At 49.7% G+C, this 16,792-nt stretch overlaps 1 protein-coding gene across 1 annotated transcript; it reads right to left on the bottom strand.

Annotated features, from left to right (window-relative positions):
* Window positions 1–986: 986 nt before the first annotated feature.
* Nenf (neudesin neurotrophic factor) lies at window positions 987–10,123 on the bottom strand. Its single transcript, XM_038349467.1, has 4 exons — window positions 9,927–10,123; window positions 5,313–5,373; window positions 3,760–3,863; window positions 987–1,523 (listed from the first exon to the last, which is right to left on the bottom strand). The coding sequence occupies exons 1-4, from the start codon at window positions 10,098–10,100 to the stop codon at window positions 1,347–1,349; spliced, it is 516 nt and encodes a 171-aa protein (XP_038205395.1). The 5' UTR covers window positions 10,101–10,123; the 3' UTR covers window positions 987–1,346.
* Window positions 10,124–16,792: the final 6,669 nt, after the last annotated feature.

Here is a 16,792-nt window from a genome sequence, read left to right as displayed (position 1 = left end):
GGCTCTAGAAACTACAGGGAAAACCTGTCTCAAAAAAAAAGACTTCTATTTATTTTTATCTTCCATGTGTCTGAGTGTTTGCTTTGATGTGTTTGTGTGCTCTGTGTGCATGCCCAGTGCCGTGGAGCCAAGAGAGGGAATCAGATCCACTGAACTGGAGTCACAGATGGTTTGAGCCATGTGACACGGGTGCTGGACACTGAACTCGGGTCCTCTGCAACAGCAAGTCCTCTTAACTGCTAAGGTGTCTCTCCAGCCCTGTTCTTATTGGCTAACCCTTACATATTAATTTAACCCATCTCTATTAATCTGTGTATGGCCATGTGTCAGTCAGTGGCTTACCGGGTAAAGTTCTGGCATCTGTCTCTGGCGGGGCTACACTTTCTTTCTCCCAGCATTCAGCTTAATTTTTCCTGCCTAGGTCTGTTCCCCTATAGCTCTGCTATAGGCCCAAAGCAGTTCCTTTATTAACCAATGATATTCAAAGCATACAGAGGGGAATCCAAAACCATCTCTATTTAATTATACATTACATTTTTAAATGAGCTACACAAACACAATACCTTAGTCAAGAGCAGAAATACATATACACAGTATAACAAAATTGACCTTAAATTTGTATCAATAAACCAAGATCCATACCAATGCAAAGTGTCCAACTCTACAGCATGCTGGTGCCCGTGTCGCCAGCAGGGACGATACCCTCAGGAGCGGGGTTTCCTCCTGGGCCTGATAGACAGTGTGAGATGTGGCCGCCAGCATTCTGCCGTGCTGGACTCCAGATGCCTTACCACATCTTTGACCATGGTCAGGCCCCACAGAAACTCATTTCCCATCATCCCTCCACCAGTTCTGCTTTGTTCCCACTGCTGCTTCCATGGTCCTCACCTCCCGGCCTCTTGTCAGACAGACAAGGACAGCAGGAACATGAGAGGAACCCCACGCCTAAGCCCTGCAAGCTGGACATATGAAGTGCAGGGACAGAGTTCTTTTGCAGCAATGATGTGTTTATTTATTCTTAGCCTTACTACAAAGTACACATGGTTGTGGCAGGGAACTTGGGGAGCACAGAACCGAATGAAGACGCAGTGAAGGTCCCTTACAGCCCCACCGCCCAGATAGCAATGCTGACCTGTAGTTCCAGCTAGGAGTAGCACCATGGATGCTGTGCAAGCAGGGACACTCAGGCAGGCACAGCCCCGACCAAGGACATTACAAAGTAGTCTCCCATATAAGATCAGCTTTATTCAAATGCAGGGGTCCCAGAGGCTCCCCCGGCTTGTTCCATGGGATATTTAACCCCGCCCCCCCCACCTCACCCTAGAACAGCCCTTTGCAGCTAGACATCAGAACTCATCCTTTATGTCAAAATGGGGCTGGTCTTCAGGCTTGAAGTCCAGGTTGGGGCTGCCGTCCTCGTTGAGAATGCGGCGCGCTGTGTAGCCAACAATGGGGTATTTGGCCTTGTACACCCTGGTGAAGACGTCATCTAGGGCCTCCAGTTCCTTGGCTGTGAGACCCGTCTGGGGGAAAGAAATGGGAGATGGACGTGAGAAAATTGAATTTGGCTACATTGTATCTGGCACTTCCCTCTCTCTGCCCTGCAGTACCTGCCCAAGCCCCAAAAGCAAGAGAAAAACACACTTTAAAAAAAAACATTTTAGGAGCGAGCAAGAACACAGTTCTCACCATCACAGATTCTGTGGTTGTGTTTCTTGCATTTGGGGAATTGCTGGGGTCTGCACATCTGTGGTGCAGGGAATGAGGCTCACCCTGGAAACCACCTTTGTGTTCACAGTGCCCCCGCTTGACAGAAATATATGGAAAAACCATCTTGGATCAAGTAATGGACAATGGACTTTTAAAGTATTTTTGCAGAGGGTAAGTGAGGGTGTTTACAGGATGTGAGGGCAGCATTGTATGCAGGAGGTGCACAGAGTGTGCAGGGTTTATAGTGCAGGGTGTAGATGCAAAGTGTATGTACAGAGGTGTGCTGTGGGACAATAGTCTTGTACTGTTTTAATAAAACGCCTATTGGCCAGTAGCCAGGCAGGAAGTAGAGGTGGGGTGACCAGGCAGGAAGTAGAGGCGGGACGACCAGAATTGGAGAATTCTGGGAAGAGGAAAAATGCAGTCTGCAGTCAGAGGCAGGGGAAGCAAGATGAGAACGCCTCACTGAAAAAGGTACCAAGCCACATGGCTAACATAGACAAGAATTATAGGTTACTGTAAGATGTAAGAATTAATTAATAAGAAGCCTGAGCTAATAGGCCAACCAGTTTATAATTAATATAGACCTCTGTGTGTTTTTGGGGACTGAATGGCTGCAGGATCAGGCGGGCAGAAACTTTTGCAAACAGAGGTGGAGTGCAGGGAGTGTGTGCGGGAGTATGCAGGGAGTGTGTACAGGGAGTGTGTGCTGGGAGTGTGTGCAGGGGAGTGTGTGCTGGGAGTGACTGCTGGAAGTGTGTGCAGGGGAGTGTATGCCAGGAGTATGTGCAGGGGAGTGTGTGCCGGGAGTGTGTGCACTGAGTGTGTACAGGGGAAGAACACAGGGGAGCAATGGCTTCATCAGCTTTGCCTGTCAACTGATAGAGGAATTATCATCCACAGGACACCCAGTCTTGGGTGGGTAGCCTCTGTCTCCCTCTCTGTACTATTACACATTTGAGTACACCGTCTGCTGTAATTTGGATGGAGAGTGTCACTTTATGAAAGGTCCCCAGCAATGGTTTGATCTCCAGGATGGAGCTGGGAGGTGATAGAGCCTTTAAGGGGTGGGGCCTACCGAGAGGTGCTTACATTGAAGAATTATGGGACACTGGCCACTTCCCCTCTCTTCTGCTTCCTCATGAGGAGTATGGGTTTTCTCTGCCACATGCCCTAGCCATGACTTGGCTATAACCAGACCCATTTTAAAAATGCTGTTTCCTTCTACACAAAGCATCCACTAAGCTATGGCAGCTCCTACAACTAAGACTTGGAGGTGGGGTATAGATGGGGTGCAGACCACAGGGGTACCAAGCTTCTGGGCAGGCAGGGGACATGCAGTGAAGTCTGCCAGGTTGGATGACAAGTCCACACAGAGTTTGGACTTAAGTCTGCAAGCGGAAAGGAGCCATGGGAGCTCCTAAGTAGGGGTGACCCAGTAAGATGGTGAATTTTAAGAAAGTGTTTGGCCACCATACAACATAAGCTAGTTAATGGGCTTATTAGGAAGTTTGGGGGGCTAAGGGTCTTATCCAGTGGCAGAGCACTTGCCTTACATGTGGGGGGCCTGGGTTCAAATCCAAAGAAATAAAACAACTTTGTTTAACCGAGAGACTTAAACAAAAAACTAAAATCAGGGGCTGGAGGGATGACCCAGCAGTGGTTAACAGCATTGGCTGCTCATCCAGAGGACCTGGGTTCAATTCCCAGCCCCCACATGGCAGCTCACAGCTGTCTGCTCCAGTTCCAGGGGATCTGACTCCCTCACACAGACATGCATGCAGGGAAAACACCATACACAGAAAATATAAGTAAACACATTATTTAAAAAAATTAGCTGGGTTTAGTGGTGTCAATCTTTAATCTCAGCCGTTGGGAGGCAGAGGGAGTCTGGTGAGTTTGAGGCCAGCCTGGTCTACATAGAGAGTTGCAGCCCAGATGGTGCTACACAGTGAGACCCCATCTTAAGAAAACAACAAACAATAGCCAAGAACGAAGCCCACGGCATGGGAGCGGAGCAGTGCATTCTGACAACACTCATCAGCTTACAGTGTCGTGAGTGAGGTCCGCAGGATCCAGTGACATCTTGGCCACTGCTCTGGTGGAGTCTTTCCCAGTCAAGGCATTGTAGGAGGCTCCTCGCCCATAAAACTCTGCAGGGGGTGGAGGGGGAGAGAGTGGGTGCGTGGAGAGCAGCCAGGACCTACTTGGGAGTTCTACAGGCTTCCCTCATCCTCAGAAAGGGCTGTAGTACTGAGAAGGAACACAGCAGGGCAGATGGAAGGCCTGAGTCCACATGGTACTCCACCAACCCAGAATGGTGCTCCATGAATCTAGAATGGTGCTCCACCAACCCCGAATGGTACTCCACCAATCTAGAATGGTGGTCCAGTAACCCAGAACGGTGCTCCACTAATTCAGAATGCTGCTCCACCAACCCAGAATGGTGCTCCACCAACCCAGAATGGTGCTCCACTAATTCAAAATGGTGCTCCACCAATCCAGAATGGTGCTCCACCAATTCAGAATGGTGCTCCACTAATCCAGAACATGAGGGAGACATACCACGACTGAGTGGTAGTTTGCAGAAAACACACAATGCAATCTCTTTGAAAGTTAAAATGCATGTCACACCTAATGATGCAGGCCTGCAATCACAGCTAAGAAGGAGGCTGACACAGGATTGCACGTTCAAGGCTAACCTGCACCCACCCCAGAGTAAGTATTTTAAAAAGGAGGAGGGGTTTGGTGTGTGGCTCAATGGTAGACTGATTGTCTACTGGTCTACCTTTATTGTTCTTAAACTATGACAAAGTATGACTTTATCATACATAAAGTCCTGGGTTCAATCGTGTGTGTGTGTTATGTATGTTGTGTATATGGTGTGTGCATATGGTGTGTTTGTCTCTATGTATGTATGTATGTATGTATGTATCTATCTATCATCTATCTCTGTGTGTATCTGTGTATGGAGATGTATACACAAATACAGACAAGAAGATCCTCTGGTCTCAAATGCCTCAGGAAGCCAAGTCCCCTACTATGTGGACTTACAGGATGATTCATGAAACCCACCTCCTGGGGCTGGAGAGATGGCTCAGTGGTTAAGAGCACTGGCTCTTGTCCAGGACCCAGGTTCAGTTCCCAGCACCCAGATGATGGCTCACAACCACCTGTAACTCAGTTCCAGGGATCCAATGTCCTCTTCTGGCTTCTGTGAGCACTGGATGCACATGCTACTCAGACACACATGCAGGCAAAACACCCATATGTAAAATAAAAATTAAAAAAATTATTTAAAAATCAAGCCCCTCAGGAAGCAGTGTTCTATTGCCTTCTAGAACAGAACTCTCAGCTAAGGGGCATGTTTCTGCCTTCAGCTATAGTGCTCATAGGTTTGAACTGGATTCCACAGCCTTCAAACAGGAACTGGTATGGCCAGGAAGTACTAAGTAGATAAGACCTCTTTTGGTGAAACACTGTCGGGTTAGCTCCATCCTGGCCTTTCAGAGGGAAGGGAAAGGCTTTGCCTGATAAGACCCCTTGCCTCGTTCCTCCAGGCACCTGCTCCAGCCCTGTGTTCCCCAGAAAGAGCCACTTACCCTTTCCAGAGCTGACATCAAACACCACTCCCTTCACCGCCAAGTAGATGGGCTGATCCTCCTGGAAAGCAGGGGAGAGGCGTGAGGGGCAGGGGAGAAACACTGGCTCTCTCTAACAGGTAGCTAGGAGTGCTTGCCACAAGCTGGGTCAGGAAAGGTGGTGAGCTGCAAGGCTTGGTCCTGGCAGGCTCACCACCTCTCAGACAATGTCATACCCACCCATTCACCAAAGCTGGATGATTTCAGTCAGAACATAATCCCATCACCAATAAACACACATGAGTTTAAACATGCCACTTTTTATTTTGCTTCTTTTAAAAAAAGGATTTATTTGAGCCTGGAGAGATGATGATGAGGATGATGATGATGATGATGATGATGATGATGGTTACAGCTAGAAAAGGCGGCGGGTCATCACAGCACCAGCCTGTGACGTAATTGCTTCCTATCGGCTGCTTTTCTGTTGCCATGGCAATACCATGTATTAGTTTATCTGGGCTTATGGTTCCAGAGGGGTCCTATTGCGGTTTTAGGTAGCCTGGCTTCCCAATAGTCAGGACACCTTTCCTCCAGGGCTGAGCTGTCCCATTGCAGCTCCAGCCTCCAGAGCTGACCTATTGAGGCTCTACACACCCCTCCCAGAGCTGTTCTATTGCCGCTCTACCCCTCCAGAGCTGACCTATTGCAGTTCTAAGTATTTCCTGGCTTCCCAATAAGTCAGGATATCCCAATACCACTACTGTACCACATTCCCCTACAGAGGAAGACATGTTCTTCTACATGTGGGAAGCAACATTGGAATGCCTTTTCCAGTTATTGCTTTGGTCAGAACTCACAAAAGGATTGAACATCATTTTGGTGGCTGTCACTCGAGAGAGATGACGACAAACTGGAAGAGCCTAATCTAAGTTTTAAGATTTGCAAACTCGCAAGCTAGGCAATAGCTCAGTCTGTTAAGCGCCTGGCGCTGATGTGAGCGAGGTCCAGAGTTCGAACCCCGGGCTCATATGATAAAAAAAAAAAGATTTGTAAACTCAAGAAGAATCAGATAACCAAGAAGGAAGACTGGTGTTTTCCTAATGGAAATGTATTTTAAATGTAATTCCAGCTAGGTGTAGGTGTGCCACCTTAAATTCCAGCATCCAAGAGGCAGAGGCAGGTGATCTCTGTGAGTTTGAGGCCAACCTGGTCTACAGAGTGAGTTCCTGGCCAGCCATGGTGGGCTGGCTAGTTTTATGTCAACTTGACATAAGCTAAGGACATTTTGGAGGAGGAAAGCTCAACTGAAAACTATCTACGTAAGACTGGCTATAGGCTGGCTAGCGGTTCATATTCTTGATTGACGTGGGAGGGCCCAGCCCACTGTGGCGGAGCCTGGGGTATAAGAAAGCAGGCTGAGCAAGCTGTAAGGAGCAACCCAGTAAGCCCCACCCCTCTGTGACTTTTGCTTCCATTCTTGCCCCCAGGTTCCTGCTCTGCTTGAGTTCCTACCCTGACCTCCTCCAGCAGCAGAGTGTGAAGTGGAAGAGTAAGAGGAAATAAACCCTCTGGCCATTGTGCTGCATCATAGCAATAGAAACCCTACATACAGGGCCAGATAGCAAGACCTTGTCTCAAAAACTAGAACAATGAAAATTAATTCCAAAATTGCTTACAGGGACTTTGACTTTAAAGCTGGAAGGAGTCTAGAAGATGCTCAAACACACTCGTTATGGTTGAGACTGTTAGTTGTGCGTGTCTGTGTGTCTGTCTGTCTGTGTGTCAGAGAGAGAGGGAGAGAGAGCACGAGAGCTCTCTAGGCTAGCCCTGAACCCGGTTCTCCTGAGGGTTGGGGTTCCAGGCTTGCCCCACACACCCTGCTGAGTAAGGCTGTTTGGTCCCAAGGATAAGATGTGATAAGGAGGAGTAACTCAGAGGGGAAGGCAGGACCACAGGGAGATTTGGAGCACAAGGTTCCTCCTGCCCTCTCTGTCCACCAGAGGGCATCCTTAGCCCGGAGAGAACTTGCCTGGATGTAGGGGGACAGTGAGTAGGGACCCAAAGTTGCTCAAGAGCCAGGGCTCCAGAAAAACATGCATGGCAGGAAGGGACGGGAGCTTTCACTGTCCTTTATCTGAGACATGCGGTGGCCTCACCATCTGGCATTTCTGCCTGTCTCTGGCCAAGCAGAGGTCAATGGCAAGTGCCTCAGGGGCCGTGGAAGCATTGGGCAGAGAGGAAGTGAGTAGACTGTGGGCATAGCTGGTCAGAGTACCCGCACCTCACCATCCTCTGGGCCCAAGTCAGGGCTGAGCCAGACCAGCTCCTCAACACTCCTCTTTAGAGGGAACCTGCTGTGGGTGGGTTTTTTTTTTTTTTTTTTTTTTGAAAACTGCCTTCCTGTAGTACTGCAGGCATTTGTTACCCATGACCTAGCTGAGGGTCACAGAAGAGGGATTTACCAACAAACTAAAAGGGATAGAAGAAAATAATAGAAAGTGGAAGGAAACACAAGTGGCTGGTCTGAGGTTGCCTTCAGCGCTCTCGGTTAACCGTCAAACAAGCTCTATGGCAGGTGGCTTTACACACAGGAAGTCATCGTAGATAATCTGGGTGGGTGTGACCTGGTCCAGCCCACAGAAAGGTCACGAGGTTCCCTGAGGAAAAAGGCATGCTCCCTAGCCGGGCATGGTGGTGCCTGCCTGAGATCAGTGTGAGTTCTTCGGCCACCCTGGCCTGCATAGTGAGTCCAGGACAGCCAGAACTACATAGTAAGACCCTGTCTCAACAGACCCTTCCAGGGAGAAAGGAAGGGAGGGAGGGAGGGAGGGAGGGAGGGAGAGAGAGAGAGAGAGAGAGAGAGAGAGAGAGAGAGAGAGAGAGAGAGAGAGGAAAGACATAAGGAAGGATGGACTTGCTGGAGAATTCCAGCCTCCTTCCTGGTTCAGCTGCCTGATTAGCCAGCCCCACCATCTGAAACCGTTGTAATAATATCTCCTCCCCGATGCCAATACCATTCTGTTGAAAATATGGCAGCTGTGAGGCTTAGTGACTTGGCCTAAATCACAAGCCCAGGTACCATGTAAAGGTTTAAGTTTTAGCATGACCAAATAACGTACCACACAAACCACGATGCTACTGGGGGTGGTGGGGATAATTCCTCAGGACCCATGGCATAGACCAGAGCCATTTCTGGCACCCCACAGCTCCGCTAACTACCCAGGGCACTCCTCTGCCTCTGCTCCCAGCAACTCCTTCCCTGGCTCCTCCCACCTCATGCTATGGCTCTCCACCCTTAAGTCTCAATCCACAGTATGATTAATATGAAACCTAGGGTCTTAGTCCTTCTCCCGTAGTCCCTGGGTGTGCCCTTCCTTGGAATGTGCTGGGGGGGGAGGCTCAAGAACCCCCATACATGGATGAACGCAAACTCTGTAGAGGGCAGTTCACAGATATTAAAGACGAATCCACTCCTGGGTTCTTTACGCTATCTCTTCCCCTTGAATATACCCTTTCCCTGGCAGCAAACAATCATGAGCCAGTCGTCTGCCCACTAGAAACCCTGGGTTCTTCCCCAGCTACACTGGGTGCTCCCATGCGTGGTGCTCCCATGCGTGATGCTCCCATGCATAGTGCTCCACGAAAAGCCCACTGCACACCCCGTGCAAGTTGTGAGGCATCCCGGTGGATAGGGAGGAATACAACGCCTTGCTAAGTGTTCTCTGCACGTGTGAGCATCTGCACCAAGAGCTTTAACACCATCTGCCCCACCACCACCACCATCATGTTCCTATCCTTGTCCTCATGGACCCATGGGTCTAAACCAGTGGTTCTCAATCTTCCTAATGTTGTAACCTTTAATACAGTTCCTCATGTTGTGGTGATCCCCAACCATAAAATTATTTTGTTGCTATTTCATAACTCTAATTTTGCTATCATTATGAATCGTAATGTAAATATCTATGTTTTCCGATAGTCTTAGGGGACCCCTGTGAAAGGCTCTGCGACCCACAGGTTGAGAACTGCTGTCCTAAATTGTCATCCATAAGGACCCCTGCATATTCGGTCTGTGTAAAGCCAGCTAAAACAGAGGTACTAGGGAGCACAGCCCAGAGAGACTGAGCAAAGCAACACAGGTCCCTCCCTCCAGAGCCACTGAGCGCTTCAGTTTCCCTGGCAGTAAAGGCAGGGGACAACGCATGGCTTCCTCCCTACCTAAAGCTGCCGCCCCTATGGGGGAGCGTTGTTCCCCCTCTGCATTCATCCCCACGAGCCCAGACACTAAATGGGGTCTAATGGGAGGGCTCCAGAAGGCCTAGGACTCCGGAGCAGGAAAAGGAAGGGCTTAAAAGGGCTGGACCATCCTGGCCCGCCCCAGTCTCCCTAGCCCAGGGAGCGCGCTCTGGCTGGCCACTGCACAAACCATAGGCCGTATGGCCCCAGGCCACACTCACACTAAAATCTAGAAGGGTCTGAGGTCTGTACTCAAACCACGGCGACAAGGCGGGGCAAGGGAAGCGCGGGGTGGGGCATAAGGGCAGCGCCGGGCCTCCACCAAGGACCAAGGGCCTCGCGCGGGTCCCCTGCCACCAGCTGGGGCCTGGGGACAGCAGCCGGCCCAGGCTCGCCGCCTACCTCCTCGCCGCTGTAGCGGGCCAGCTCCTCCTCCGTGAAGAGCCGCACCGGGGGCCCGCGCTCTGCGGGGCGCGGCGTCTGCCCAGCGCGGGCTGTGGCCACCGGAGTCAGAGCCAGCACCAGGGCGAGCGCCGCCAGCGGCCGCAGCCGCCACCCAGGCGCGGGGCGCGCCATGGACCGCCTGGAGCCGGCGGGAGGACGGCGGGGCGGAGCACAGTCAGCAACTAGGGAGGAGCCCAGTAAAACAGGACCCGGCCTTATTAATTACTCTCTCAGAGAATAAATCCTACTCTGTAGGCTGTAATATTCTTGAACTGGCGGTGATCCTCCTGCCTCAGTCTCCAGAAAACTGGGATTCCAGGCTAGTGGCACCAAGCCCAGATAGCTTGCTTACTTTTCTGTCCGTCCTTCCTTCCCTCCCTCCTTCCTTTCTATGGCTCCCTTCCTCTTTTCTTTTTTTCTCCCTCCCCTCCTCTCCTCTCTTCTCTTCTCTCTCCTCTTTACAGGTTTTTATCTGTAGTTTCGGTAGTATTAAGGCTGACCTTGCAGGGATCCTCCTAGCCTGGCCCTTTTGTGTTGCAACTAATTCATTTGTGACCTTGAAGAGATCTCTCAGGCCAAACACAACTTGACACATCTCTGTCCTCTTGCACTCTGTCTGCTCCAGCCCCTTCTCTTTCTGCAGGTCTCTGTGTCAGGACCCTCTTGAAATTGAAAGATCCTTCCTGGATGTTTGCTGACCACACCTAGCTGCCAACTTCCCAGAGAGGCTAAGGATCAGTTTGTAATTGAATAGCATGTCCACCAGGAACACTGGAGTGAACCTGTACCCACACTCTCCAGATGCCCCAAGTGCCCTCTGTAGACCATGCTGGCCTTGAACTCACAGAGATCCACTGGCCTCTGCCTCCTGAGTGCTGGGATTAAAGGAGTGGGCCACCACTGCCAGGCTGACTCATTTCTAAAAACACTTGGAAGGAATAGTTATCTGTAGAGAAAGTAGAAACTGGAGCCGGAGAGATGGCTCAGTGTTTGAGAGCACGGCTGCTCTTCTAGAGGGCCTGGGCTCAATTCCCAGCACTTACATGGCAGCTCACAACCATCAGTAATTCCAGTCCCAGGGGACCTGACTTTCTGATCTCTGTGGGCAGCAGGCACAAATGTGGTGCACGGACACACGTGCAGACAAAACATCCATACACATAAAATAAATAAAATAAGAAATAGAAACTATTTTCCTCTGCTTTCTACTAGTACTTATGTCTTAATCGTGTCTAACAGTAAAACAGAGGGTCAGATGCAGGTCGCTGGACACACACGTGGCTGAAGAGGATGTGACAACAACCCTGGAAACAACCCCGAGGACACCAGCCACGGGAAGGAAGGAGGTGGCGGTCAGTAGGAGATTCTAGTGCTGTGGGTCACCTGGCTGGAACAAGAGACACAAGATGCCTTTGGAATAGGGTTGGAGTCTCAGGAGAGGAGCTGGAGATTACCATCCGCATTCTCTCCCCTTCTCTGGACCTGCCAGTCTCAGGCAGCACTTCCTGGACTGAATTCAGTGGAAACCCTGATCTAAATGCTTCCTGATGTCTCATTTATCCCCCGAGGGTAAAATGCCTCACCAATATCTCATCAATACCCTAGGCTTCCTTTTTCCACAATCAAGCTGGCAATCAAAATTAACCATCACAAATAGGCACCAATAGTTTCATATCACACATGAGGTAACTGAGGTACAGGGAGGTTAAATGAACTACCAAGACTACAGGGTTGGTCAGAGCAGAGCCAAGACAGAACGGCGCGTGGGGCACCTGGTTCCCGTTTTCACTAGCTGCCATCTGCTGTCTCTGGTGGACACTGAGCGGAGGAGTGGCACAGACAACTGGGCAAGCAAACCGAGGCCTCGGAGAGCAGGCATTTGGGAGTGGGTTTGTTTCCTAGGGCCGCTAGGCTGACAGACCACAAACTGATGATTTACAGGGATGCTCAGTCTTTTTGGCCTTGTAACATGATGATGTCATCCACAACATTCATCTTTGGGAACTATGCAATCAAGTTACAAAAAAATCTCATATCTTAAGTTTGTGATTTTGTCTTGGGCTGAGTTCATAGCTGTACCGGGGCACATGGTCCAGGGATGGAATGGAGACCTGCAGCCATCATGTGGGTGACTGGAGCCACTTTGGCTCCCTGGGCTGTGTCCCTCCAGGCTGCTCTGTCCTGTGTGTGGTAGTTTCAGTGAGGATGCCTCCCATATGCCCATATATTTGAATGCTTTGTCCCCAGTTGTGGGGACCGTTTGGAAAGGATTAGGAAGCATGACCTTGTTGGAGGAAAGGTGTGTCACTGGGGGTGGCTTTGAGGTTTCAGAAGATTTATGGAATTCTTAGAGCTTTCTCTCTGTCGCATGGTTGCTGATCAAGCAATATGTGAGCCTCACTCCACCATCGTGGACTCTAACCTCTGAAACGAAAAGCAAATTAACTGCCTCCTTTTATAAGCTGCCTTGCTCGTGGCGTTGTATCGCAGCAATAGGAGCGCCAATAAGATACTTCCATTTTTTCATCAGGACATGGGGCCTATTGGATAGGGCCCATCCCATTCTACGTATGTCCAGCAAAGTCACATTCTGAGGCACTTCTGAGCATTAAGAGGGGACATAAATTTATTACAAGACTCTAGGATAGAGAAAATAATTGAAGCCACGGCACAGGAGATGGCCACTTCCCTGGCCTTTAGGGAACCAGAGGAATGGAGATGGAGAAGCTAGTTTTGAAGATGGTTACCTTATGGAGCCAGGAGGAGGAGCCAGAGCACAAGACTGGTAATAAAGAGGGTAGCATCAAGGGGTCCTCCAAGGCAGGGGAAAAGTGTGCCCTCAGGAAAGGAGTTTGGGGTGCAGTGCAGCAGAGAGAACAAAGGTGAGAAGCAGGAGGGTTGGTGAGACGGCTCAGTGGTGCTCTCCTTGCCTTGACAGCCTTACTACCTGAGTCCAGTCCTGGAGTCGCGGTGGAAGGAGCAAGCAGACACTAAAGGGTTGTCTTCTGACATCCGTGGACACACCGTGGCATGCACACACACCACCTACCATCTCACACATGCCTACTAATGATACATCAAGCAAACAGGAAGAGACATGAGGAAACAGGCACCTGGTTTGACAAAACAGAAGTCACACTCTTTTGAAGCATGACTGCTCAGGAGGGTGGGAGAAGAGACCTTGGGGACATCAAGGGCTGAAACCCCATTTTATGGTCCCTCTGCACTGGCACAGCAGATCCACAGGAATAGGAGCACTGGGTTGTTGCGGGAGCTCCTTCCGCTCCTTCTCTTTAAAGAGAGACCACGCCCCAATGGGCTGGTATCTCAGCGGCTATTGGCTGAAGGAGCGGAAGGAGCTCCTGCAACACTGGGTGTCTCAGTCATTTCTGGATCCAGTGTGGGCATGGTGCGTTGTGTTTGTTAAACTGGGTTGACTCTCACATTAGCCAGTATTCACTTCAAACGAGTCATTGTACAGTCTGGCTGGGTTAAATTTACCTGGTTTCTTTCAGCTGTAAAACCCTTGTGTGATACATTCCGTCAGCTACCCTTTATTGATACAGTAAGAAATGTCATTAGTTGCTTGTATTTTTGTTAATGTCCTACTTAGGTTTCTATTGCTGTCGTAAAATATGACCAAAGGTAACTCGGGGAGGAAAAGGTTTATTTCACTTTACAACTTCTAAATCCATCGTCTAGGGAAGTCGGCACAGGAGCTGATACAGAGGCCACGGAGGAGGCTGCTTGCTCCTTGTGGCTTGATCAACCTGCTTTCCTAGAGAAACCAGGACCACCAGTGCAGGGCAGCAGTGCCCAAATGAGCCAGGCCCTCCCACGCCCCTCATCAATCAAGAAAATGCAACACAGGTTTGCCCACAGGCCCATCTGGGGGGGCCAGGTATTTGGCTGAAGTTCCCTCCTCCAAAATGACTCCAGCTTGTGTCAAATTGACATAAAAACCAATGAGCGCTGTAGTTCTTCAAGCCAGTATTTTATTAATAAACTTAACCTATATTTGCTGAGCCCCTACACTGTATTAGGTGCCATACACACTGTCTAGAGCTGCTTCTCGGGCTTTGGCTGTGAGCAAGAGTGCACTGTCTACATATCGGCCCATTTAATAGACATAGGGCAGGGGAGGGTGACGTAAGACAAACAAGAAACCCACCCCTCCCTGGTACAGGCAGGCGTTGAGGATGGCTAAGCTTTTATCAAAGATCTGCTGATTTCTTAAGTATTCCTTCTGATGGTCATTTCTGGTGTATATATACATAAAAACAAAGGCATTAATGGGGTGGGGTGAGGGATGCCATAACCAGACCAGGGTGGGCTGTCCTGGCTGTCCTAGGCAGAAAGATCGCCAGTTAGACTACCTTACGGCAGCACCAGCCATTCTGAACAACCTTAGAAACCTATCCAGCTATTGCAACCCATTGCTTTGGCTCTTGAAGGTACAACCTCAGCCAGGGTTGTTTCCCAGGCAGTCACAAACTACTCGTTGTCACAAGCCTGTGGAGCTCTAGGTAACCGACAAACATTTCCACTTAGGCCAGATGAAGGGCCTCCCACCTGGTGACCTAGCAGGGTGATACATGATTGGTGAAAATGCAAACCCTCATTTGCATGTGAAGTTTTCTGTGATTGGTGCCACCCTGTTGTAGATTATTTTAAGGTGTGTTACATTTGTTTATGCTCTGGAACATTGTTTAATGATGTAAAGATGTGTTGCTTTTGTTTATGTTGCATTTGTTTAACTCTGTGAAGCTGTGACTCTTTGCCTGTCTAAAACACCTGATGGGCTAATAAAGCACTGAATGGCCAATAGCAAGGCAGAAGCAAGGATAGGCGGGGCTGGCAGGTAGAGAGGATAAACAGAGGAGGAGGGGACACTGGGGATCAGCCAGCCACCTAGTAAGTGTGAAAGATGCAGAAGTGAGAAAAGGAAAAAAGCCTGGAGGTAAAAGGTAGATGGGATAATTTAACATAAGAAAAGCTGGATAGAAACAAGCCAGGCTAAGGCTGGGCATTTATAAGAAAGAATAAGACTCCGTGTGTGATTTATTTGGGAGATGGGTGGCAGGCCCCCAAAAGAGTCAAAAAAGAGTTAAAAACCAATGACAATCTTTTGGTGTTCCAACGTGAGGGTAGAGTAAAAGAAAGCTCAACAACGCGCGACACCCCTTCTCTGACTATATAAACAGACTGTTCGGTCACACAGTGGGAGGACCCCCTCCCACAGTGTGCTGCCTCCCTTGGCGTCCCAACATTACGTCCAATAAGCAGCTTATCTTAGTGAAAACAAGAGAGCAGCAACAGCCAAAGCTGAGTAGTCAGAAGGCTGAGCTGCAAAAGCAGTGAGAGGCAGCTGCTTGGCAGTGAAAGAAGGCACTGGACAGCCGGAGTGGCCAGCACAGGGACAAGGATGACGGAAGGCGTGAGTGGGAGCCAGGCTAGAGAAAGCAGGCCTGCAAAGGGAAACACTTGGACCTGGTTACTGGAATGTAGTGAAACTTCATTATATTTTAATAAAGACTGCCTGAAGATCAGAGTCAAACAACCCCACTGGTCAGTCTTAAAGGTGGCACACACCTTTAATCCCAGCAGCTACACTAGTTAACTATAGAGGCTGGCCGGTAGTGGTGCATGCCCTTAATCCTAGCACTGGAGAGGAATATAAGACTGGAGGAGACAGCTCTCGAGCACAGTCTCATTCTGGGGATCCATGGAGGCAGGGTTGCCATTTTGGTCTGAGGTAGAGATAAGAGCCAGTGGCTTGCTACTTTGCTTTTCTGATCTTTCGGTTGAACCCCAGTATCTGTCCCTGGGTTTTTATTATTCGTGCTGCACTGGAATACTTTAAGGTGCTGTCAGACCTTGAGGGCCAAGGGTCTCAGACTCCCTAGGTTCAAGAGCTGGAATACCGGCTGCTGCCAAGGCTTGGGATCCCTGCCTTCCTGTGCCTAATAAGAGTTGTAACATTGTAGAGCGTAGGGTCCTGGTACCTAGGTGTAAGTAAGAGCTACAGGTATGTGTAACAGGGCCCTATAGCTAAGGATCCTGTTACCGGAGGCCTGGGTGGGAGCTGTAACACTAGAGGGCGCCACTTGCTACGGCTCTCGCTAGTCTGGGGCACTACTGGCTGCGCTGCTGTAGAGATACAAGACCTTCCAAAGAGGAGAACCTACAGAGATCCAGGATGCTCTGGCGTGGTTGGTGCCTCTAGGCTTGCCACTGAGGGGAAGGAGTCAAATGCCATGAGTAGGCTGGGGGCGGGGCTGCCAGGCTGCAGGGGGCAGGGGACACAGAGCAATGCTCCCTGAGATTTAATAAGCAGCCTCTGCTTCACAGCTGAGTGGCTCTAGGCAGTGAGGATGTGGTTCTCAACTCCTCCCAGTTACAGCACAAACATTCCATTCTCCCCCATTTAGAGCTTGTGGCTCAAGGTTGAACAGGTATGTGGGTATCTCTTACAAGGTACTGTGAAACTACACATAGTGGCCATAGTGGTAGACAAAAGGAAGGCTCAGAACATGGCAAAAATCGTGCTGAGGGGCAAAGTCCGACTTCCGAGTGTGCAACTTGAGAATGAAGGAGCCCGCTGAAGAGAACCTGGGTTTGGTTCCCAGCACTACATAGGAGGCTGGCATGTGTGTGATGCTCCTTTCTGACCTCCCTTGGCATCTGCACACAGGAGGTACAGTTGTACGTTCAGACACACACACTAAATACATAAATCTTTTTTAAAAAAATTTAAAGATGATACGAAGGAGAAAGGTATAATCCTAGGACTTGGGAAGCTGAGACAGTTACTGCCTATGAAT

Source organism: Arvicola amphibius, chromosome 12, assembly GCF_903992535.2.
Source record: "Arvicola amphibius chromosome 12, mArvAmp1.2, whole genome shotgun sequence".
Classification (NCBI taxonomy): domain Eukaryota; kingdom Metazoa; phylum Chordata; class Mammalia; order Rodentia; family Cricetidae; genus Arvicola; species Arvicola amphibius.
This window is presented reverse-complemented; position numbering and strand designations above follow the sequence as displayed.